At 34.6% G+C, this 25,792-nt stretch overlaps 2 protein-coding genes and 1 long non-coding RNA gene across 7 annotated transcripts in view; all 3 read right to left on the bottom strand.

Moving 5' to 3' along the window:
- The window catches only part of LOC111083017 (acetylcholinesterase-like), a 9,458-nt gene extending 3,824 nt beyond the window's left edge, over positions 1 to 5,634 (bottom strand). Inside the window, exon 1 of one of the 2 annotated variants that reach the window (XM_022403031.1) lies at positions 4,723 to 5,634. In XM_022403031.1, coding sequence (XP_022258739.1) covers positions 4,723 to 5,495 — 773 coding nt within the window. In that variant the 5' untranslated portion in view covers positions 5,496 to 5,634. The remainder of the gene's footprint in view (positions 1 to 4,722) is intronic. The other variant, XM_022403030.1, reaches the window with a different exon arrangement.
- A 5,201-nt stretch (positions 5,635 to 10,835) lies between these two features.
- On the bottom strand, positions 10,836 to 14,378 carry LOC106474732 (acetylcholinesterase-like). 4 transcript variants are annotated; one of them, XM_022403029.1, is made up of 3 exons: positions 14,324 to 14,378; positions 11,552 to 13,082; positions 10,836 to 11,109 (listed from the first exon to the last, which is right to left on the bottom strand). In XM_022403029.1, the coding sequence occupies exons 2-3, from the start codon at positions 13,060 to 13,062 to the stop codon at positions 10,926 to 10,928; spliced, it is 1,695 nt and encodes a 564-aa protein (XP_022258737.1). In that variant the 5' UTR covers positions 13,063 to 13,082; positions 14,324 to 14,378; the 3' UTR covers positions 10,836 to 10,925. The 4 variants fall into 4 exon arrangements, with proteins under 4 accessions (XP_022258737.1, XP_022258735.1, XP_013790879.1 ...); XM_022403027.1 differs by lacking the exon at positions 14,324 to 14,378 and adding an exon at positions 13,805 to 13,871 and having other exon boundaries at positions 11,552 to 13,085; XM_013935425.2 differs by lacking the exon at positions 14,324 to 14,378 and adding an exon at positions 13,802 to 13,846.
- Positions 14,379 to 21,215: 6,837 nt separating this feature from the next.
- Positions 21,216 to 25,792, bottom strand: part of LOC111089848 — a 6,156-nt gene continuing 1,579 nt past the window's right edge. The window contains exons 2-3 of the long non-coding RNA XR_002614015.1: positions 25,291 to 25,412; positions 21,216 to 21,864 (exon numbers count right to left, since the gene is read on the bottom strand). This is a non-coding gene — a long non-coding RNA (uncharacterized LOC111089848). The remainder of the gene's footprint in view (positions 21,865 to 25,290; positions 25,413 to 25,792) is intronic.

The following is a 25,792-nucleotide window of genomic DNA, read 5'->3' as shown; positions in this document are numbered from 1 at the left end:
CGTCGTCGGTCGTACGTCGTACGTAGTAGTAAGTAGTAGTAGTACTACTAACTAACTAACGTAGTGTAGTAATTTAGTTTAGTTAGTTAGTTATGTATGTATATATATATATATATATATATATATATATATATACGTAGTGCCGGATTTAGAGATGTTGCAAGAGCGTCAACGGGCCTCAAGTCAGACATGACGAGGAAACTACCCAGGATACCGCTATAGGTTTCCAAACACATCAATGCAAGGTTCTTCATTAAGAATTTAATTAAGATCATCAAATACTGAGATCCTCCCGATAAACATCTGAAAGAATTCAATAAAAACATACGTTTGTTTTTTTTTTTATTTCAAGGATTTACTGAAACCTTTTCGCGTCTGGTCGTAGAAAACATGTGACATCAGTGTTTAAAAAATTATATGTGGTTTTTACAATAAGTTTCTTCTCAAAATAATATAAAAATGGAAATGTTAAGATTTCAAATATTCTTTTGATGTAACTTTTATCAACAATTGATTTAGATGATAAATAAAATATCAAAGGTTTAACCCTAATTGTCTATTTTTAGCCTCCTGTTGGAATTTGTATTCAGATAGTAAAATTCTCGCACATACAGAGAAAACTTGTCAACAGCTTGAGATCTAGGGATTGTGGTTGCTATGGGAGATGTTAGAAGTCTTCCAACATGTGGCATCAAACTACGTACACACAATCTGAGCACATGGATGGAATTATTTACGTCTTATGAGTAGTTTTAAATATAAGTAACTTTTTTAAATGAAAAGAGTTGAAGGCATCTCGTAAAGAATATGTTGGTAAAAAAAAACAAGTTTTATTCCATCACACCAGTTTTTGTTTAAACTTCAATTCACTACTTTGTCAATACATAAAACGGTGACTGTTCAGGTTGGTGATAGAGATTAATTTATCATACAATGAATGTTTATATGATTTCAGGTGTAAACAACGGCCTTAGATAGACACCTAATTGTATATTGTTGTTCCGAGAGCAAGTTTGGGGATTTTCAAATTAACTTAGCATTCTAGTTTCTTTTCCAAATCTTTCTCTCTCTCTCCCAGAATGAAATTTTAATGTAAATTTGAGAACAACAGAGAATAAAAGTGTGGTTGTAACTAACATATACACCAAGTAGTGTTAGTTTTCTTCCACAGTTTCGTCAAAGGTGGAGCTTTTAATAGAGAAAAAATGTTTTATACAAATTATATAGAATTCCTGATTTTATAAATAGTTCTGATTCTCTTCATTTTATGCTACGGTCATTTGTTCTAGGAATTATGATATTTGTTATTTTCAACTTAAACGGCACCTTATGTGCTCATGATCTAAACATCCAGGTCAGAGACCCCTAGAATTCAAGTATAGCCTTTTCAAATTTTGAACTACTAACGAGAAAGAAAGACAGCTAGTTAGAAGCATCTATCTCCAGTGGATTCGTCATGCTTTGAACTGAATAAAGGTATTGACTATCAAACTAATAATACATTCATAGGTGAGAGTGTGCATCAAGGTGCAAACTTTGGATCTTAAGGTCCGCAGCCCAGCACCTTATTCACTAGGCCACATTTTGGACTAAGACATCGCTAGTCTAGAAATACAGTCTTGGCCCAAATGTTTGCATACTTTTCTATATTGATGTTATTGTCTACATGCATGGAGTAGTTATTGATCAATACCCGAGTAGTAACAGAGAAGGTAGCGTGTGATTAGGACAAAATTGTACGAGTTGTTATTCTGGTCTGTATAAGTTGTTTTGAGAATCTGTTCGTCAAAACACACATACACAGCTGTTTTGTATAAAAGAGTGTGCTTTTGGTATAATCTTTTTCGAAACAGATCAAAGCTTTGTTCAGACAATGTCTCTGTACTTGATGTAAAGTTATGTCTCGTCACGTACCAGAAGTTGTAGGTCGTCAAATTGTTCAACTGTCCAGAAATGGTATGAAGCAAATGGACATTGTAAGAACAGTAGGGTACCCCCATTGTACTGTATCTAGAATCTTGAAACGTCGTTAGAGTACAGGAAAAGTTGCTCCAGGAAAGTCTACTGGTAGACACCAAAATACTACTGCCCAAGGTGACAGTGTTTGATTAGGTTAACACGTCAAGATTGAAACACCTTACAACAGGAATGGCAAGAACATGTTCATTATACGGTATCCAGAAGAACAGGTTATTTTAAAAGAATAGCTATCTGCAAACCGATATTAACCAGAATTCACCACCATCACTGTGTTACTTGGGTAAAGGAGTATGCGCCGTTACAGTTAGGACACTAGATGAGTCCGTTTTCTGGCTTGTTAAAGCAGATGGTAAGTTTCGTGTTTGTTGTTTGTCTGGAAAACAGATGAGGGAAGACTGTCTTTCGCACAGGGAATACACAGGAGGTGGTACAGTACATGTTTGGGCAGCTATTCATCATGGTGGAATAAACTACTCTTCATATCCTCCAGGGAAACATCGGTGGTGTCTCCTAAGACATCACATGGAGACTATGTTTCTGCAGTATGCTAAAGCAAGGTTTGGCAATAATTTTCTGTTTCAAGATACAACATCACCACCACAATTGCACGTGTTCTACAGTATTATCTTGACCAGGAAGACATTACAAGATTGCCATTGCCAGCAAAGTCTGTGGATTGCAATCCCATTGAGAACTGATGGGCAGAACTAATCCGGAAAATGCTACCGACGACCATAAACCAAGTACAGTAGCTGAGTTGCAGCGCCTTCTATTGACAAGTTCAGATAAAATCACGGTGGATGGCATCAATAACCTCAGAGACAGCTTGCCACGTCACCTCACGGAGGTTATAAGAGTACGAGGAGGACCAACGGAGTACTGAATGTTTAATATGAAGTTAGATAAGGTTACAGATGCTATTTATAATAATTTGAGGTTATATTTTGTCATTATACATATTTTGTCGTGATAGGTGAAATGCTGAATTACACATGTTTTACAGGTGCCTTCTAAAATCGTCTGCTGTTCTAATAAATGATGTATGTAGAATGTTGTCGTTTGTTATTAAGCACAAAGGGCTATCTGTGCTCTGCCCACCATGGGTATAGAAACCCGGTTTCTAGCAGTATAAGTCCACAGACATACCGCTGTGCCACTGGGGGGGGGGGGCTGTCTCTAGAACCTGTCTCAAAATACAAAGTATATACTTAAATGTTTAATATAACATGCATTTCTCAAGTTGACAGCGATAAGTGTATTCGTATTCCATCTTAATAACAATGACAATATTTGTTACAAAATATGCATACATTTTGGCCAAGACTGTAATCCATCTAATCTTCTAAGCTAAATTTCTTGCAACTAAAACGAGGGGATGGTGCATAAAATACTCTAAAATATTGATTAAGAGAAGTTCCTAGTGATCATCATGGTGACTAACCATTAACTGTTGTATGTTTAATTTGAGTTGAATCTTCCTTCATTGGTAACATCACGTTATAACCAACAGTCCAAACTATTAGTAATACATTTAACACGTTATCTAAAAATAAGATTTTTTTATAAAAAGACGTCCTAAAAAGGAAACAACTACCACACTTGGTCTGGTATTGTCAAGTTTTATTTATCGTTTCATAAAATTAAATATAATTTTTATATACACTTCTTTTACTCACAAGTCGTTTCAAATAGTGAAGTGTAAAATAATTTCCAGAAAGCGCACTGTTGGACCCTATGACCTCTTCCAATAATACTGGTTTGAGTATTCAACTTAAGGTAATGGCGCCCTCTGGTAGTGTATCTTGGCCAGTGTGTTGTCTTGTTCATATCTTCGTATACAATAGAGGGGTCGCTGAAGTTAATAAAATAGGTATTAACAGCATGCATGAACTTAGTATTCAATGAAATTTATTTTGGTAAAATCATATTTCTATGCTAATTTTTGTGTTTGAAAATAATAGTGTTACGTTAAGTTTTGGTTGAAGCAATTAAAAAACGTATGATGCATAGAATGTGAAAATATATTATATACATTTGTCAAATCATACTTTTATAATAACTTTTGGTTAAAACAATTAAAACGTGATTTTTTTTCACCTGAGTTGAGAGATCCTCTTTTTGTTTAGTTCTTTTTAGTTATGAGCAAAGCTGCACAGAGATCGAACTTTGTCGTTATAAATTCTCAAGTTTACCGCTTAGCCACTAGGGAACTTCATTAATTGAATTTTCAATTAAATCATTTCTAATTAATTACCTTATCTAATGAAAGTTTCAATTAGGTCAAAGTCTCCTTTAAAATATTCTAAATAAACAGAAATCTGTACTCACCCTGTTCTAGCAAAATTTGTCCAATGTTTCATTATTCTTCGGGAAAGTTCTTGCTCTTCGGTGCTATAATCTAGAAGGGAGTTAAAAGGTGTTCCAAACACAAAAGGTACCTCGTCACCATGTGTTGCACCCATCGATTGAGGCCAAGGACTGACAGAAGGTGTATGAGAGAAGATGTACATAAAGACGTCGTTTCCTCGCTCTGCGTAATTATGGGCGAATTCATTAGTATCGCACGTGATAAACTTGTCCCCTACCAAGTCAATGAACATATCTCTGTTGCTGTGGATGTTGTCCTCTTCTAACCAGTCTGTGTATTGGTGAATAATAGCCTTTCTTTGGAGATTACTTGCATCATAAATTACTTTTTCCACTAATCTGTGAAACTCCTTCCGAGTGACACCGACTTGTTCTTTCTTGAATATTTCTGGAAATGCATAGACCAAAAAGTAAGATCCTTCATTTTCATTGTTTCCTACTAAAAGATTTGGTCTCTTAGTAGTGTTTTCGTTCAGGAGTTTTTCCGGAGTGTCTGGGAGAAAAATTCCGTCAATAACAGGAGCGAAAGGAAATTCAAAGAAGTCGATTTTGATCCACTCATTTTCTACTAGATCAAATGGATCTGCGTTTCGAAGACACTTCATTGTGGAATCTAAATCTCTAGGATCGTGAGAACAATTTAAAGCTTTAGCTAAAAGCAGCCCTTGATTGATGGCAGTTTCACGATCGCGAATACTCCAAACGTTAAATGTTGAGCCACTCTCCATTATTGCATTGTTAAATAGACCTTTGCTTAAAGGCGATAAAAGATGTAAGCTCACGCTACTGGCTCCAGCACTTGCTCCAAAAATCGTCACTTTTCCCGAGTCACCGCCAAAGTGCACAATATTTTTATTTATCCATTCCAAAGCCATGAGTTGGTCGAAAAGTCCAACGTTACCAGGCGCGTCTGATCGGTTGAAATAAAGGAAACCCAAGCTTCCTACACGGTAATTTATGGAAACAACGATGACATTCTCCTCAGAGGTTAATATTCCGCCATCATAAACATACAAAGTAGATGAACCACAGTAGAAACCTCCCCCATGAATCCAGACCATGACAGTTGCATTCTGTGGTTGGGGGTGTGGAACCCAGATGTTGAGGTACAAACAGTCCTCACTTAGAGGAGTCTTAGAATTCCACATAACAGCCCCAGAGAAGTTTCCACAAGAGGAGTCGATGATCTGGACACAAGAGTTTGGTTTAGTCGTAGCATTTAGAACTCCCACCCAAGGTTCTTTGTGCTGAGGACGTTGAAACCTCAAGTGACCAGTGGGTGGCTGTGCATAAGGAATTCCCCAGAACACATTTACCCTCTTACCGGTGGTAGTATGTGTGGTCAATCCACGAACCAAGCCAGACGTTGTGTAGATAACAGGAGACTCGGGTCCGTCTGGTTCGAGATTTACAGCTGTTATCAGCTCCAGATGGAATATAAAGTATAGAATTATTAACGTGGTTCCAATCATCTCGTGTCCTTACGTGGGAGCTGGAAATAAAATGGAGGATATATAATATTAAGAAGTAAATAAACACTAGCTTAGATTGAATATCAAAGTTCAGTATGTATTGACTTTATAAATCGCTCTACAATCATGTAAAACCACGTGTAATTCTGTTTAAAAACAAGAATTAAAGTTTCATGAAGGCCGTGAATATAACCACTGGAGTTAACATTAAAATTCAGTCTAAAGCGGTTAACAAAAGAAAATGAAACTAAACAACTAATGTTAACAATGTAGACTTACGGTTACTTTGATTGTTTAATAAATAACAATGGTGAATAAAGTATATTTTTACAGTTACACTAATTGGTCAATAAATAATATTGACGAATAAAGTAGATTTGTACGGCTATATTGATTCGTCAATAAATAACAAGGGCGAATAAAGTAGATTTTGTACAGATACACTGATTGGTCAATAAAGAACAAGAATAAATATAATAAATATTTACAGCTACATTGATTGGTCAGTATTTATAAGAGCGAATGAAGTAGATATTTACAACTACAGTGATTGGTCAATAAATAAAAAGAGCGAATAAAGTACATTTTTAGATTTTTACAGGTATATTGATTGGTCAATAAATAACAAGGACGAATAAAGTAAATTTCTTCGGTGACATTGATTGGTTAGTATTATTAATGTTTTGTGCCATTGGGCCTTACTTTACAAGTTTTATAAAGAGTGAAACTTGAACCCTAAAGTTATATGTTGCTGTATCCTGAAGATTTAAAACTGACTATAGTTTACATTCTGGATAGAACTACAATAGTTAATGGTTTGCAATAATACTTGATGAATGTTTATTCTTTACAGTCAAAAATGTCGATTTAAAGTTATTATTTATTATGAATTACATATTATCTAGTTAACGTGTATCTGTAAACATGAGGTGAGATATCACGGTTTATTATAACCTGTAATATGTAAGTAACTGTCTAATTATTAAACCAATGGTAATTAAAAAAATGTGCAAAACAAACAATGCCTAAAAAAATGTCAAAACCTTTAAAGTCATGAGGGATTTATAGCTGTGTACTAGCATTAAAATTGTGTTGAACTAAAAGGTAAGAAATATTATAGTCTGTCTCTTAACTTAGACATCAACGTGGGTAAGAATCATTGTGTAACAACGTTTTAAATTATTAGAGGGCCTATTTCAGGTACTTAAACCAATGATGTCTCAACCAAACTACACTGTCACTGTCTGTAGCCAGTAATAGGAGAGTAGTTACCCCATCATAAAATGATATAAATAATGCACAACCCTACCACAGGTAAACCTAAATAATCGATAAAATATTAAATGTGAAATTAACAAATTAAAAGTATTATGTTCTACAACCACACGTAATCAAAATCAGCCTATCCTCCCCCTCCTTTGAATGGGAAGTGAAAGGGAAGACATCAAAGAATGTAAGTTATCATAGGAAGAAAATTACTTAAAACAATACAAGTTTAAGAAACGTTTACCAAGTATGGGCAGACTGAAGTAACATAAAAGCTGGTCTTTCCTGTCCATATTTCACTATCTTAGAAAGTAAATTAAATAGACACATTCAAACAAAGTTAAGATCGTACCTGTTCTTCTGGCTGTAGAACTGGAAAGGTCAACTGAAACTGGTACGCTAAACTGGTAGAAAGAGTCACGTGATAACATGTTTTAAACCGTCCTTGAATGGGGCCAATGTCAACTAAGGTAACTGGACAACAAGTTAAAGAACAGGAATATTTCTATTTATAGATGAACAACATATCTTTTACATTATAATTGAAAACATATTTATATATTGTAATGTTATATTTATTGAAAAATAAGTAAGCTGAAACCATTAAATTTGAGGTTTTCACTTAATAGCTTGACATAGAATACAAAATAGGTTTATTACAAACAAAGAGAAAATATTTTCCGCTGTGAAATAATTACACATATGGTTAGGGTATTAGGGATTACATAGACATGGGGTTTGAAGTTGTTTCTTTTACCATAAATGTTTAAGTTAAAATTGCCAATAATGAATGAAGTATCTAGGTCAAAAAATGACAAGAAGGATTTTAACCATTTGAGGCCCCCATGCAATACCGGAGGTCCCATTCCTGGGGTGATTCAAAGTTGAGACTCAATTTCATTGGGATTCGAGGCCCCCATACAATTGGATGAGTTTCATCCCCTCTAAATCTGACTCTAGTGGGTGATCCCTTTGGGGAAGGTCTCCTGGAAAATTTAAATTTGAAATGGCATATTCTTATGACCTATTTTCATATACAATCTGAAAAATTATCCATACAATTTACACTTTTTCTCTAAGCATTCAACTTAAGATTTATATCAAAGAAAATTCATATCTTGAATCTTCAACGTTACGCTCGAGGGCACGTGTATATGCCCATCTACACACCTGGTAGACTTAGAAACAATGGCGAATTAACAAGTACTGACGGGATGTATTTATCAGATTATCGGTGTTTTATGTCACTCATGCACGACGTTAAATGCATAGATTCGATGTTATAATAAGACTTATATCAGTTTTGTTGAATCAGCATTGTATAGTGGCACGTTTGGAAGCTTTCTAAAAGCTTAGATTTAATGAAATTTGTGCCAAATGTTGAGGATATCTCGCTGAATAATTATACTTGTCATTAGGCCTATTACATTTTCAAACACAACATTCTTAATCTAGTCCTTTAGGGATTTTAAGAATTATACATTCTTTTAATTTTGGAAAATCCCTAAGGGACTAGATTAAGAATGTTGTGTTAAAAATTAACCTTTTTAAAATCCATGAAATCATTTAGATTGATAGATTAATTTCCGGTCGCTGAGGACGGGTAGTTTGCTTGTGTGTGTGTATGTGTGTATATATATATATATATGCAATGCTATATTTAGAGGAGATGCAACACATGCAATTGTATGGGTTCTCGAGCACCAAGGGGGCCTCAAGCCAGTGCAGTGAAGAGGGTAGATGATGGTGAAACCACTAAGGAGCACGCGATAAGTCTCCAAACACATTGAAAAACTCGTATCGAATTTCCATATACATAATTGCAGTATTTCATTCCAAAATAAATTAAGATTATCAAATGCTGATATTCTTCTGATTGACATCTGCGAAATATTCAATCAAAATTTAAATTTGTTTTTGATTTCAAAGATTAATTTTAACCTTTTTGATCCCGACCATACGGGGTATTACCCGTAGAAAATATGCAACATCAATTTTTAAAAATTATTTGTCATTTTTACAATAAGTTTCTTCCAAAAATAAAATGAAAATGTTGAGATTTTATATTTTCTTTTGATTTAAGAGTTATTAACAATTGGTTTAGATAATATAAATAAATAAAATAACAAATATTTAAGCCTTATTGTCGATTTTTAGCCACCTGTTGGAATTTGTATACAGATATGTAGAAACAAGTAAAGTTTTCGCCCACGCAATTAAAACCTGGAGCCCCCCAGTGGAACAGCGGTATGTCTACGGACTTACAACGCTAGAAACCGGGTTTCGATACCCGTGGTGGGCAGAGCACAGATAGCCCATTGTGTAGCTTTGTGCTTAATTATAAACAAATAAACAAAATTAAAATCTGTCAACGAACTTTTATAGATTGTCATTGCGTATATTTAATACAATTATGGAACTATTTTCTACTTATAATAATTTTAAAATAGCGAATATTTATAATTGTTTTATCGAGAACTGTAAAAATCAACTGATGTAACGATTTTTCTGTTGCAAATTTCTTGTTCCTAAAGCTGTCTAAATCGTATTTATATCATCTGAAGCCTAGAATTATTTTCTTTCGCGAGATCTGTTTACCTTATAGACTAGAATTCTTCGCCTTTCCAGTGCGCAAGAAATAAAGACTCAGAAATTTTGGAGGTAAGATTTAGCGATAAAGTTGACATTTTGTTTTGGTTTCGCAATGGTATTCTGTTTATAAGCCACGGAAGGGTAATGAATTAACTCACTGAAGTTATTATTCTTCAAATTAATTATTGGCCTTAACATTTATTATTTATATATAATTTCAACATTTTTGTAATTTGAACCTAAGGCCAAAACAACAATGTATTCTAAGCGTCATACTTTGTACTCGTTATATAAACGTAACTTTACCGTCTTCGTTACATGTTTTAGCAAATGCTAAACAGTTTATTAAGTGTGCATTATAAATACGTTTGGTTTATAGAGCGAAACAAATAGTATCTATTAGATTTTGTTTGAATACCTTAGACAATTTTTACTGAATCATTTCTTTTAACAAAGTGGCCTAACTTACCGTTCTTAGGCCTACTATTTTTACACACGCATTGAGGTTATTGAAGGTGTTCCAAAGTCCTATTATTCATCCCATCAGTCACTAATACTGTAGGTAATTCATGTAGGGATGTGGTTAGAGGATTTACTCAACTGGATTGAGATCCAAGGATTGTGGTTGCCATGTTATAAGTCTCCAATCATGTTACTCAAACTTCGTGGACGGAATCATTTTTTCGTCTTAGACGTTGCTTTGAAACATAAGTAACTTTTTTAAATGAAGAGAGCTTAAGACATCTCGTAAAGAAAATGTTGGTAACAAAAAAAGCTCACAAATTTTATTCTATTGCGCCATTTTTTTGTCTAAACTTCAATTCAATACTTTGTCAATACATTAAACGGTGACTGTTCAGGTTGATGATAGAGATTAATTTATCGTACAATGAATGTTTATGTGATTTCAGGTGTAAACAACGGCCTTAGATAGACACCTAATTGTATATTGTTGTTCCGAGAGCAAGTTTGGGGATTTTCAAATTAACTTAGCATTCTTGTTTTTCTCTAAACATCTTTCTTTCTCTGGATGAAATTTTAATATAAATTTGAGAATAAAAGTGTGGTTGTAACTAACATATACACCAAGTAGTGTTAGTTCTCTTCCATAGTTTTGTCAAAAGAGGAAATAACATAACTACCACAGTTGATCTGGTGTTGTCACGTTTTATTTATCGTTTTATAAAAATTCAGTACAATTTTAATGAACAATTAATTCTTCATTTAAAATCAGAAAAGGAACAAATATTACACACAGGTCGTTTCGAAAAGTGAAGGATAAAATAATTTCCAAAAAGCGCACTGTTGGGCCCTAGGACCTTTTCCAACAGTGATGGCGTGAGTATCCAATGTAAGGTAATGACGCCCTCTGGTAGTGTATTTTGGCCAGTGTATTGTCTTGTTCAAATCTTCGAATACGATAGAGGGATTACTGAAGGTAATAAAATAAGCATTAACTACTTACATAAATTTTATTATATTATATTCTATAAAATCTATTTTGTCAAAGAATATTTCTATTATTTCAAACACGTGTTTGAAAACAGTGTTACGTTAAGTTTTGGTAGAAGCAATTAAAAAGGTACCATACATAGAATGTCCTTTTTCACTTGAATTGAGAGGCCCTCTTTTTATTTAGTTTTTTTTTTTATTTATGAATTGCTTGCTTGTTTTCATTAAGCGCAAAACTGCACAGGAATCGAACCCCGCATTTTATCGTCACAAGTCCTCAAGTTTATTGCTTAGACACTTGGGAACTTCATTAATCGAATTAATCACAAATCAATTCTAATTAATTACCTTATCTAAAGGAAGGTTTAACTAGTTCAAATTGTCCTTAAATATATGCTAAATAAACCGAGATCGGTCCTCACCCTGTTCTAGCAAAGTTTGTCCAGTGTTTCATTATTCTTCGGGCAAGTTCTTGCTCCCCGGTGCTGTAGTCAAGAAGAGGGTTTAAAGGTGCTCCAAACACAAAGGATATTTCGTCACCATGTGTAGCACCAATCCACCGAGGCCAAGAGCTAACAGAAGGTGTGTGAGTAAAGAAGTACATAAAGACGTCGTTTCCTCGCTCTGCGTATTTATAGGCGAATTCATTAGTATCGCACGTGATAAACTTGTCCCCCATCATGCCAATTAACATGTCCCTGTTGTTATAGGTGTTGTCCTCTTCTAACCAGTCTGTGTATTGGTGAATAATAGCCTTTCTTTGGAAATTATTTGCGTCAGGAATTACTTTTTCCACTAACTTATGAAATTGCTTTCGAGTGACACCAACTTGTTCTTCCTTTAATATTTCTGGAAAATAATAGACCAAAAAGTAAGATCCTTCATTCTGATTGTTTCCTACTAAAAGATTTTGTCTCTTAGTAGTGTTTTCGTTCAGTAGTGTTTCCGGGATGTCCAAGAGAAAAATTCCATCAATAACAGGAGTGAAAAGAAAATCCGAGAAATTGAATCCAATCCAATCAACTTTTACTAGATGAAGTGGATCTGCGTTTCGAAGACATTCCATTGTGGAATCTAAGTCCCTAGGATCGTGAGAACAATTTACAGCTTCTGCTAAAAGCAGCCCTTGATTGATGGCAGTTTCACGATCGTGAAAACTCCAAGAGTTCAATATTGAGCCACTCTCCATTATTGCATTGTTAAATAGACCTTTGCTTAAAGGCGATAAAAGATGTAAGCTCACGCTACTGGCTCCAGCACTTTCTCCGAAAATTGTCACTTTTCCCGAGTCACCGCCAAAATACACAATATTCTTATTTATCCATTCCAAAGCCATGAGTTGGTCGAAAAGTCCAACGTTACCAGGCGCGTCTGATCGGTTGAAATAAAGGAAACCCAAGCTTGCTACACGGTAATTCATGGAAACAACGATGACATTCTCTTCAGAGGATAATATTCCGCCATCATAAATATCCAGAGTAGATGAACCAGAGTAGAAACCTCCCCCATGAATCCAGACCATGACTGTTGCATTCTGTGGTTGGGGGTGTGGAACCCAGATGTTGAGGTACAAACAGTCCTCACTCTGAGAAGTCTTGGTAATCCAAATAGTAGCTCCAGAGAAGTTCGCAAAAGAAGACTGGATGGTCTGGAAACAAGAGTTTGGTTTGGTCGTAGCATTTAGAACCCCCTCCCAAGGTTCTTTGCGCTGAGGACGTTGAAACCTCAAATGACCAGTAGGTGACTCTGCATAAGGAATTCCCCAGAACACGTCTACAGTCTTTCCATTTGCAGTGTATGTGGTCAATCCACGAACCAGGCCGGACTCTGTGTTGATAACAGGAGACTCGCTTCCGTCTGTTTCGAGATTTACAGCTGTTATCAACTCCAGATGTAGTATAAAGTACAGAATTATTGATGTGGTGCCAATCATCTCGTGTCCTTACGTGGGAGCTAAACATAAAATGGAGGATATGTAATATTAAGATGTAAAGAAATACACTGGTTTAGATTGAATATCAAAGTTCAGTATGTATTGACTTTAGAAATTGCTTTAGAATCATGTAAAACCATCTGTAATTCTGTTTGAAAACACGGATTAAAGTTTCATGGAGGTCGTGGATATAAACACTGGAGTTAAAATTAAAATTCAGCCTAAAGCGGTTAAATAAAGAAAATGAAACTAAACAATTAAAGTTAACAAAGTAGACTTACGGTAGATTTGATTGGTTTATAAATAACAAGGACGAATAAACTAGATTTGTACGGTGGTATTGATTGGTTGTTATTACTAATGGACCTTATTTTAAAGATTTAATAAAAAGTGAAACTTTACTACTAAAGTTATGTTGCTGTATCTTGAAGATTTAATACTGAATGACCGTCTAATCCTACCACAGGTAAAAACCTAAATAATTTATACGAAATATGAAATATATAAAACAAAATCAGCTCCATTCTTCTTCCTTGAATGGGAAGTGAAAAGAAAGACATCAAAGAATGCAAGTTATGATGGAGAGAAAATTAAGTAAAGCAATATAAATTTGAGAAACGTTTACCAAGTATGAACAGAGTGAAGTCAACTAAAACTAAAAGTTGGTTTTTCCTCTCCCCATTTCCTTATATTAGAAATTAAATTAAATAGATACATTCAAGCAAAGTTAAGACCATACATGTTCTTCTGGCTGTAGAACTGGAAAGGTTAACTGAAACTGGTACACTAGACTGGTAGAAAGAGTCACGTGATAACATATATTATAAATCGTCCTTGAATGTGATCAATGCCAGTTAAGGTCAGTTGACGTCAACAAGTTCAACAGTGGCAATAGTGTCTTCATAGATATAAAAACATATCTTTTACATTAGAATTTGAGCCATATTTGTTTTTGTGTAATGTTATGTTTATTTAAAAATAATCTGTGTTTTAATTCTAATGGGTAAGCTGAAGCCACTTAATAGTTCGACAGAATGAAACAAAAAAAAACTCAGATTTATTACAAACAAGCGGAAATATTTTCAGCTGTGAAATATTGACTCCTTTACTTAAGTTATTAAATATTACACTTCTAACAGAAGGAAGATACGTAGGTCCAAAAAATGACAAGAAGTTGTCGTTTTATTAGTCATTTCAAGTTCCACAGATGAAAAAGAAAAAATGTAATCGTTAATGTATTGAAGATTAAAACGATACTTACCGTATTTGGTGATTAGAAGTTGAATACATGCGGAATTTGAACCAATCAGTTTGTAAACAGTCGTCCACCCCTCTCCAATTGGTTCAGCTGTAAAATATTCTTGTATTTACATGTGGATACGACAAAAAAGGACGTAGAAGACTGTAACATGATCGGTTAAAGGTTTTCTTAGTGAAAAGAGTTGCAAATTCAAAGGGAATAAGCGAAAAGTTCTTCGTGATATGTAAATTATTAAAACAGTTAGTGCCTTGTTATTGTTAGGAATCCAATAACCTTTGTTAGAAGAATTATCTGTATTGATTTTAATATTATTAGACGGACTTAGAAGGAGTTTTATACAGTTTCGGGATAGTATAAAGAAGAAGAAAAAAAAGATAGATGTTGCCAGGTGTGGTTGAAAGGAATTTTCCATTTTTATATAAATAGTTTAAAATAGAAATAATAACGATTTACTTATAGAAAAAGTGGTGAAAGGACATAAAACTTTTTACAGATTAATACAAAATTGCATCCAGTTTTATCTACTGTGTTTATTACCAGTTTTTTCCAACAGTCGTAACGGCTTAAGGACTTAAAAACTAAACAACAACAAAATGTTGTCTTGATTGCGTCAAGAAACAAATTGTTTTTATTGTACTTTTAGTTCACGCCTAGCAGGGGGGGCGGGGGTCTGTACTTCTAATTTCAGATCATGCTTGACAATAAGTTCGTTTCTCTACTTCTAATTTCAGATCATGCTTGACAATAAGTTCGTTTCTCTACTTCTAATTTCAGATCATGCCTAGCAATAAGTTCGTTTCTCTACTTCTAATTTCAGATCATGCTTGACAATAAGTTCGTTTCTCTACTTCTAATTTCAGATCATGCTTGACAATAAGTTCGTTTCTCTACTTCTAATTTCAGATCATGCCTAGCAATAAGTTCGTTTCTCTACTTCTAATTTCAGATCATGCCTAGCAATAAGTTCGTTTCTCTACTTCTAATTTCAGATCATGCTTGACAATAAGTTCGTTTCTCTACTTCTAATTTCAGATCATGCTTGACAATAAGTTCGTTTCTCTACTTCTAATTTCAGATCATGCCCAGCAATAAGTTCGTTTCTCTACTTCTAGGTTCGTCTGGACCTCTTTCTTCCACTGCATTTGTTAGTTTACAGCTGAATATTCTTTTAATTATAACATGAGGATCAGAGGTTATGCTATTTCATTTGCTGTGACCCCTTTCGAGGTCATGTCCATGAAAACATTCGATACAAGGAATACACGTTCTCGTTGTTCGTCATTGAGTAGAAGTCTCTTTCTCTCACACACATCACGAACAGTTTCAATGTCGTTTCACACATTTTTTCTTTAGTTTAATTACTGCGAGAGCGTTGTACATAAAATAACCGTTTTCAATGCTCTCAGAGTTCAATAAACTAATTATGCACTCTTAGCTCAGGGTAGCCTTAATTTTATATTTTATTTTTAATATAGAAATTAATTGGCGCGGACTAATTTCATCGGTCTAATTCACACTTTACCTTCTGCTACAATATCATAATATCTACTCAGTTGCTCAATTTTCACGAGAGGGGAGAAGAGAAACCGAAGTCAAACTCGGGTCATTCCTTCAGGCCACAGTAAGTATCATACCTAAATTACCGCCCAGACTTTAGCTTCGCCTCTATTGACCAATATTTTATTTCAATTGTAATCGAAGACATAACCTGCAATATTCACTTTGACAATCCTAACAACGTCTCAATAGTCGCCATCTAGCCCCCAAGTGGCACAGCGGTATGTCTGCGGACTTACAACGCTAGAAACCGGGTTTCGATATCCGTGGTGAGCAGAACACAGATAGCCCATTGTGTAGCTTTGTGCTTAACTTCAAACAAACAATAGTCGCCCAAACTTTCTACGAGCATGCGTGAACAGACACTCAAAACCCATAATCCTTGGAGATTTGAATACCCCTCACACGGATTATCATAGCAGCCGCATCGACCAGAGAGATAGAACATTACATATACTAATTGAACATAACAGCGTGTATGTTATCAACAATAATTCATCAACACCATGCAACTCATCCAACGACAGTTACGAAAATCCAGGCTATGAGATAATCCCCTCACAGTTACTAACCAAAGCCGAAAATTTCAAGGCACACCCGCAGGTTTCAAGCGATCACTTTTTGGTATTTTTCACACTCCAAACCAACAGTCAGACACCACCACAAGATATCCCACCAGTATAAAATTACAACAGATGGACTGACACAGTTTCATCAGTGAGAAACACTTGTATATATAAGACCCAACGATGTGCAAGCTTAATGAAAAAAATATTAATGCATACTATATATGTTTCTTCAGGTATGATACAAACCCACACAAAAAGATTTATATATAGAACAAAATGTCTCTAGGGACTACGGGTAACAGGGTGTAACAACGAGGTGTTTTATATTGTCACAGACTTAGTACCTAAAAGAAGATCAGAGGGAGGGGAGCTAAGTGAATAAATGTAGCCATATTTTGTTAATGTTACATTTATTTTCCCATTTTTAAAATATTTATTTTCTTAATTTTATTTGCGTTTTTATACAGGAAATTAAGAGTAATATATGTAGGAATGTAGGTTTTTAATCAGGAAGAAACAGAAGATATTTTATATTTATATAAAAAATGTTGTGCTGCTCTTCCTGTATATTTTAACTCCCCATTGTGGCTCGGCTGTAAGTTCGAGGGTTTATAGCTCTAAAATTCAGGATTAGATACTTGTGATGGGCACATCACTGATAGACCACTAACGTAGCTTCGCACTTTAAAAAAGCACTTCTCTAGCAATAAAGTTGAAATATTGTTTTTCTGTTTTTGCTTCACTGAAAAAACATGCACATACTACATAAAAAACAGAGTAAATCAGCCAATAAAAAATAACTAGACTCTAGAACACATACAGAAGAAACAGATTAGTTGACAGCAAGCTCTGCCCTCCAGTGATTCAGTACTAAGTCTGAAGGCTTTTAATGCTAAAATCCAGGTTTTGATATTCATGGTGGGCACAGCACAGATAGTCTATTGTGTAGCTTTGTGCTTAACAACAACAAAAAAAAGCCAGCAAACTCTATCCAGATAACACAGTATAACAATAATAAGGAGATTAAAAAACAAAACTTTTATTCATTACCAGTCCTTCTCATCATAAGTAACTCCTAGAAGAAAATGTCTGTGGCCATAGATCCCAAATGCATTGGGGATAACCCATCTATCATACAAGATCCAAACACATGTCAAACTAGTCAACAGCTGTGGAGAACTAGTTAAGGGTTAGGAGTTGAGAGCTTGAATCCACAATGTATCAGCTCTTACTGCCTTTTTCTGTCTGTAGGCAGTTGTAGAAAGGCAGTCATACTTCATATTTAAATGTAATAATATCCTTAAAGTAGAAATGAACTGCCCCAATTTCTACAGAATTTTTTAGTTCAAACAATAGGTTTTGTCAGCAACCACAATTGTTACTAAAATATTTACAGCTATGAAACTTGCAAGAACAACGACTAAAAGTAATGTATAAATAAACTGAGACACCTAAGGTAAATTTCGTTTTTATTGTACTCAGTGATTTGGTTGGAGTTTTGATATAGACATTATTACATCCATTATAAGGAACAAGTCACCACTGCTACTACGACATTCAGTTCGTTGTTTGAAGTAAATACAAGCCATTATTAACATTGTGCCAGGGTCAGAGAATTAATAAGGAGGAAGTCATACGGATCCTAGGCCATGAAGTATGACATCATGTATACACATACAGCTCCAGGCTCAGCCCCGCTGAAGAATTGAAGAAAAGAAGAACGCTATATAATGTATTGTTTTGATAATTAAAAACCGGTGTTATTAAACTGAGACGTCAATAACACGTACACAGAACTTTCAGTTGCATAAAGATTTCAGCTGCTTGATAGATTGAATATTAATTTAGATGATTATTTATTTATTTATTTATTTTTAGCGAAATTATTTTGTCAGGTAACTTGTTTGTGTAATGTAATGTCGTAGTATAAAAAACATTATGTGCTTCCATCTAGCGACGACAAAGGAAACTTATGAAATATGGAAGTAATACTGCTAAGTAGTGGTTTTCCTTTTTATTATTTTCATACAAAAATACGTGTAGTAGAAATTAGAATAACGTTATTGTTATATATTTATTAAACCAGTATATCCTCTTTGAGAAATAAATATTTTTAATTCCTACTTTCAAAAGATATAACACAAAAAACTTAATTATATGCCAAAGGGAAACAAAATTTCTTGCATTTTCTAAAACAACCATTCAGAGATTGTAAATAGTATAAAAATAATGACTTTTTCAGTTTTTCATAACTACCTACTTGTGTTGAAAATATGAAACTAATAAAACAAACAAAATCCACAATTACAATATTAATATATTAAATGAAAAAAGTGAGTGAGAAAACTAGAGCATTAGCTGTACTTTATCACGTCAAGTTTACTAGATTAAACTCACAAGTTTCATGTTTATACTTTTGCACAATCTAAATAATTAAACACAATGAAGACTGCTGTCCCTTGCATTTTATTCAAGCCTTAACGTGCAAGTTCCTTTCTCACAAGTTTGACCCCCCCCCCCCATACACTGTTGACAGGTACCCATTAAAACTGATAATTACTTTCTCAGGTAAGTAAAGTGTCATAGTGAAATCACAACTTTTAAGAATAATTAAAATGTTTTATCTACAACTTCTACTACAAATGATATTTAAATCACCTTTCAAAATTCAAAATCTATTCAAATCTAAAGGCCTATTACCTACCCTATGCATTCCAGGATAGTGTATAAATACACATGGTGGCTGTAATGCCACTTACATTGGCAAAATTGGTACGCCAATTACATCTGCAAACATATGGGAGTATCAAGCAGAACTGGTAAAAGACTATCAAATTCACCAGACTCCACAATTCACACACATAGTGAAAACAACAATTTCAAAGTCATCTCATCTGGATCATCCAATACTGAACTTTTAATTAAAGAAAGTTTATCTATTCTAAGTGAAATCCAAACTTTAAATAATAACACAGCTTCACTACAATTAAGTATGTTCTGAATAACTTGTATAATATTGTTGCAAAATCCTATTCTTTCTTGTTTGTCTTTTAATCTAATTCATCCATTTATTCTGTATTTTAATTACATTTTATAAAAAGTTTAAATCTTATAAATTTTTATAGCTAATATTTTACCCTGTTCAATATATATTACTGAAGATGGAATATGTATATTTCGAAATGTTCAAAAATTAAATGTTTGTTACTGTACACACACGTGTACAATGTTAACTATATTCATAGACAACATCCCGTCCTCACACGGCAAACACTTTATTAAGTTTTATGTAACACATCATACACACAGTGTGGGGGAGGGCACACAAACTTCTTATATATCTCTGAAAGTGCACTAACACTCTCTATGGAGGAATGAAATGAAAAGAAATTGGCTGCCATTATTGCAATAACACAAACTCAGCTGACGTTTCTACCCCAAAAGCCACAATAAGGCTGATGTCAAGATCCATTTTAGTGAGTTACACCAACTTCCTACTTTGAACCATGGCCTTTCAATTTTGGTCCATAAGACATTTCTGCAACTAATTAATCACGTGAAACACTGTGGAAGGACATTAAGAGCTAGGGGTTTAAAGCAGGTAACAGAAAGCACCCCTACCATCATTACTTTGGCTGTTACCTTTTCCTACAAAGTCACCCTGACCACAGCACAGTGTATGCCATGTTTTAAGTACATACATATAGAGTTCTCAAAGCTGATACTAAACGTTTGGTGAGGTAATAATGAATACTGTAATAATAAGTTATGTTATAAATAAATTGAGTAAAGTTGGGATTTTTGTGTTATTTATCACAGCATCCAACCCCACATTTTTAAAGTTTATAACCCGAACAAAGGACTGGTACCTCAGATTGTTAAGTAATAAAACCTTACTTGCACAGCAAATATCTGCAGGGGCTGGTCCAATAATTAGTCAATTAAATTCTCTGAGAGTTTTGGGTTTAATCTAATGTAACTTCAGGTTAGTAACAAACACAAGTGAAAAAGAGGTGTTGGGAAACTAGTTGATACTAATTTAGAAGAAATGAGAACAAAAAATGTTACATTTAGAAACGAATATGTCCTTTCAAACATTTATTATATTTCCACAGCCTGCACTGTAGTTAGTTAGGTCCATTAACTTGATTTGTATTTATCAATATTTGAAACATGATATAAACTTACACACAATATTAGTAATGGAATAGAATTTACTCCAAACAATGAACAGGATGTCATAGTAGCTTGGCTCGTATGGGTGCTTCAACAAACTTAGGTTTTATATCAACTAATGATTGGTAGGGATTCGTATTACTAATCCCCTTGACTCGTCTAGGGCCCGGAGTGGCCAGGTGGTTAAGGCACTCGACTCCCAATATGAGGGTCGCGGGTTCGAATCCCTCTCCCACCAAACATGCTCGCCCTTTCAGCCGTGGCGGCGTTATAATGTGACGGTCAATCCCACTATTCGTTGGTAAAAGAGTAGCCCAAGAGTTGGCGTTGGGTGGTGATGACTAGCTGCCTTCCCTCTAGTCTTACACTGCTAAATTAGGGACGGCTAGCGCTAGATGCTAACACTGACTCGTATGGGTGCTTCAACAAACTTAGAGTTAGTGTCTTTTAGTGGTAGGTTTTCAGGATTACAAGCAGTTGAAGTTGGTACATTCATTTTTCTTTCGAAACAAGAACATTCGATACAATATTCTACTTGAACACAGTACTTCTAAAATCCTACTGACAGATACTTGACAAACAATGTGCAATGACAGTCACAAAATATTTTATTTCACAAACATTACATAATATTTTAAATTTGATGAAGCCACATCAACAGCAGTACATGTTAGTAAAGCGTTATGCTTAAAACAATATTTCTTTCGCACACCCCTTAATTTGCTACTTCAGCCAGCCACTGTGACGTTGTTATGGTCGCGCCCTCTAGGTTCGAAAGTTTAGTTATCTGGAAGATTATCACATATATATTAGGAGTCACGAGTCACTTTAATCCTAGACATAAATGTGTACAGAAACATATTTTATAAACTTAAATTTAATTAAATTCAGTACGACAAAGGGTCAGTTTCTCATGAAGATATTCATAAATACAAATATTACAAACACAGTTGTTTCCTCTATTAAAAATATTTCTCTTTAATTCGTCCGGATTTCAACGTCCGTGAGTTTCTTTTTTTCCTTTCTTTTTACACAACATCTTTTATTTCATGTGTTGCCATTGCGAACCTTATGTCACTGAATCATCGAAAATTATTTCTGTTCTTCTTGAAATCGTAACTGTTAGGTAATTTCTCCTTTTCGCTGACGACAGAGCTCTTCTGATCCTCCGTACATTTATTCTGACCATTTTCAAAGTATTTTGTGGTTGTTAAAACACTCACCGGGGATTCCTGCGAACTGAAAGACAGAAGAAAAAAAACAAAGAAATAATTCATTTACATAATTTTATTTTCGTTTTTATACAGGAAATTAAGAGTAATATATGCAGAAAATTCATTGATTCCGTGTTAAAATGCCGTATTTCAATAGTTAGTTCGAATGCCTTGCATATATTTATATTATTTTTGAACATAACTATTCAATGAGATGATTTTACGTTGTAGAAAAGATAAGAGGACGAGAAAGCGTTGCGCTGCACTTCCTGTATATTCTAACGTCACCTGGTGGCTCAGCTCGATTGTTTATAACACTGAAATTCAGGATTCGATCCCTGCAGTGGACGCATCACAGATAGGCTAATTAGATAGCTTCGCACTTGAACAAAAGTTTATAATGCTAAAATTTCGGATTTGATCCTTGTTATTGAGCGCTACAGTTGAAAGATTTTGTTGTTGTTTCACTGAAAAAAATACGCACGTATTACATAAATACCGGAATAACAGGGGTTTAGAACATGTAAAAAAAAACGTATTTTCTAAAAGTAACTTCTGCCGTCTAGTGGTTCAGCGGTGAATCTGAAGGCTTATAACGCTAACCTCATGGTTTCGATACCCATGGTGGGCACGACACAAAGTAACTTTCTGATTAATAACGAACAAAAAACATCAAGCTCTATCCAGATAACACAGTAAACATAAAGAAGATCTATCCAGATAACACAGTAAACATAAAGAAGCTCTATACAGATAACACAGTAAACATAAAGAAGCTCTATACAGATAACACAGTAAACATAAAGAAGCTCTATCCAGCTAACACAGTAAACACAAGGAAGCTCTATCCAGCTAACATAGTAAACATAAAGAAGCTCTATCCAGCTAACACATTAAACATAAAGAAGCTATATCCAGATAACACAGTAAACATAAAGAAGCTCTATACAGATAACACAGTAAACATAAAGAAGCTCTATCCAGATAACACAGTAAACATAAAGAAGCTCTATCCAGCTAACACAGTAAACATAAAGAAGCTCTATCCAGCTAACACATTAAACATAAAGAAGCTATATCCAGATAACACAGTAAACATAAAGAAGCTCTATACAGATAACACAGTAAACATAAAGAAGCTCTATACAGATAACACAGTAAACATAAAGAAGATCTATCCAGCTAACACAGTAAACATAAAGAAGCTCTATCCAGATAACACAGTAAACACAAGGAAGCTCTATCCAGATAACACAGTAAACATAAAGAAGCTCTATACAGATAACACAGTAAACATAAAGAAGCTCTATACAGATAACACAGTAAACATAAAGAAGCTCTATCCAGCTAACACAGTAAACATAAAGAAGCTATATCCAGATAACACAGTAAACATAAAGAAGCTCTATCCAGATAACACAGTAAACATAAAGAAGCTCTATCCAGATAACACAGTAAACATAAAAAATAATGGGATAGGTCTTTTTTTTTAAAATAAAGCCACAATGTAGTCTCTGTTGTGCCCACCGTGGAGAATCGGACCCCGGATTTTAGCTATACAAGTTGAAAGAGTATTTCCAGAGCAAAGACAAAAAACAAAAAAAATAAACGGAAATTTTGTTTATTGTGAAAGTAAAGAATAATTATGTAACACTAGTTTTGGGGTTGAGTACCGACGAAGCTTTTTCTTCTCACTTATTGATGTTGCTCTAAGTAGCATAATTAAATGACTTTATCAAATGCAAACAATAATGGCTGGAGACGGCTTGAATGGGTAATGAAGAAAAACATCAGATGATGACAAAACCTTGTCGAAACGTTGTACATTTGCTGTTATGTTAAACTTATATCAAAGTTTTTCTTCATTACCCATTTAAGCCGTCTCCAGCCATTATTAGTCTCAAAGTGGGTTCCTCGTCATCGAAAAATCAAATGCAAACGTTCTATGATGTCTTTGGCTTTCTCTGTTCTATCACCGAAATAGAAATGGCTTCAGATCATAACACACAACCAGCTAGTTGTTTGAAAATTGCAAACAAAATGGCGGACCTTGACTAACGATTTACATTTAGAAATATCACATGTATCTTCACTACTTCAGATACTAGACTACCAAGTCTATCTTTGAAGATTTGAAGCTGGTAAAAACTATTTAAGGTCTACCATATCCCAGGAACGTTTGGCTGGTCTTGTATTTAAGGTCTACCATATCCCAGGAACGTTTGGATGGTCTTGTATTTAAGGTTACTATATCCCAGGAACGTTTGGATGGTCTTGTATTTAAGGTCTACCATATCCCAGGAACGTTTGGATGGTCTTGTATTTAAGGTCTACCATATCCCAGGAAAGTTTGGATGGTCTTGTATTTAAGGTCTACCATATCCCAGGAAGGTTTAGATGGTCTTGTATTTAAGGTCTACCATATCCCAGGAATGTTTGGATGGTCTTATATTTAAGGTCTACCATATCCCAGGAATGTTTGGATGCTCTTGTATTTAAGGTTACTATATCCCAGGAACGTTTGGATGGTCTTGTATTTAAGGTCAACCACATCCCAGCAATGTTTGGATGGTCTTGTATTTAAGGTCAACCATATCCCAGGAACGTTTGGACGGTCTTGCTCAGATTTCCATGGAGCATGTAGTTGCAAGTGAAAGAGAGGTGCCGTATGATGATCTTATCAATAATTTTGTAGCCACTAAAGATGGCAAAGCTGATGTAAAGTTTCATTCACGCTCAGATAACATCTTATTTAGTAGGAAGAAAGGTATAGTGATCCAAATGTTAATGTGTTCAAATATCGGACTGGAACTTCTAGTTTGGTGGCTGCTGATCTAACAACACATGAAGGAGCAATTATTGGTGGAGTTCTTCCAAATTGAATATTTTTTCAATTTTTATCGGCCGTTTAATCACCCTAGGAAATGGGCCTCCAGTATACTGGTATTACATGGGGGTCTCAAAAAAAGTATAATAGGAAATGGGCCTCCAGTATACTGGTATTACATGGGGGTCTCAAAAAAAGTCTAAATTATTCCCTGTATGCATGCTTGACTGGGTGTTAATAGCCTGTCTTCAAAATGTGCTTTCTGTTAGACATCTTTTACTCATCCCATATCTTTACCGGCAATTGTGTAAACAACCATGCACGCGTTTCTGTGTCTTGTTCTTTCTATATGGTATTTTCATAAAATTATAAATGTAGATAAACTTAATTTAAAACTTAACCCAAACCAATTCTAATAGGCCCAAAAAGTTACCGAAGTTTAGGCACACAAATCCTAACTACAGGAGTTGTTCACAATTTTGTCACTAGATGGCAATGTTATCATGTTTCTATACGTGTTTTTTTTTTTTAATAATTGGTTTCAGTTTTGTATTTACACGTAATGAATATAACTTTGTTGTGAACAGAAAACCTATTTAAGTTTTGGAATACGTTGTTTGTTACCTGTCGGTATTCTTTTGTGGGTTTGAAAGGGGAGGATTCATCACTGTAGGCGTCGTGCTCTTTTGTACAAGCTGACGCTTCCATTCTGGGATTATATTTCTTCTTCTTTCCTCAGCAGACCTCTGTATAGAAATAAAAACATTGCACCACATTTTTTAGAGATGCTGTATTACGAAACATTTATGCAACAGGTGAATTATAGTTAATTAATTTTTAGATTATCATTCAATTAGTTGATATGGAAACAGGCTTTCTAACTGGGGATTGTAATTGCCCAGAAATAACCCTAAATCTTAAGCGTTTTCGAAAAGTTGTCTTTTCTTGACGACCGAGTTTTTCGATCTTTTACGTGAAATGAACTAATATTTAAATCAGCTAACATTATTAATTAATGCATATCTGGCTATGTCTTCGTTTGTTTGTTTTGAATTTCGCGCAAAGCTACACGAGGGCTATCTGCGCTAGCCATCCCTAATATAGCAGTGTAAGACTAGAGGAAAGG

This window comes from Limulus polyphemus, unplaced genomic scaffold (assembly GCF_000517525.1).
Source record: "Limulus polyphemus unplaced genomic scaffold, Limulus_polyphemus-2.1.2 Scaffold7618, whole genome shotgun sequence".
NCBI lineage: Eukaryota > Metazoa > Arthropoda > Merostomata > Xiphosura > Limulidae > Limulus > Limulus polyphemus.
The sequence above is the reverse complement of the archived record's forward strand: the minus strand, read 5'-3'. Positions and strand labels throughout refer to the sequence as shown.

What these genes read in the sequence shown, in the direction of transcription:
- LOC106474732 (XM_022403029.1), bottom strand. Translation starts at nt 13,062, where the DNA reads ATGATTGGCACCACATCAATAATTCTGTACTTTATACTACATCTGGAG. An exon ending in ACAAACTTTGCTAGAACAGG is followed by an intron (nt 11,110 to 11,551) that starts GTGAGGACCGAT and finishes TATTACCTTCAG; the next exon opens with TAATCCCTCTATCGTATTCG.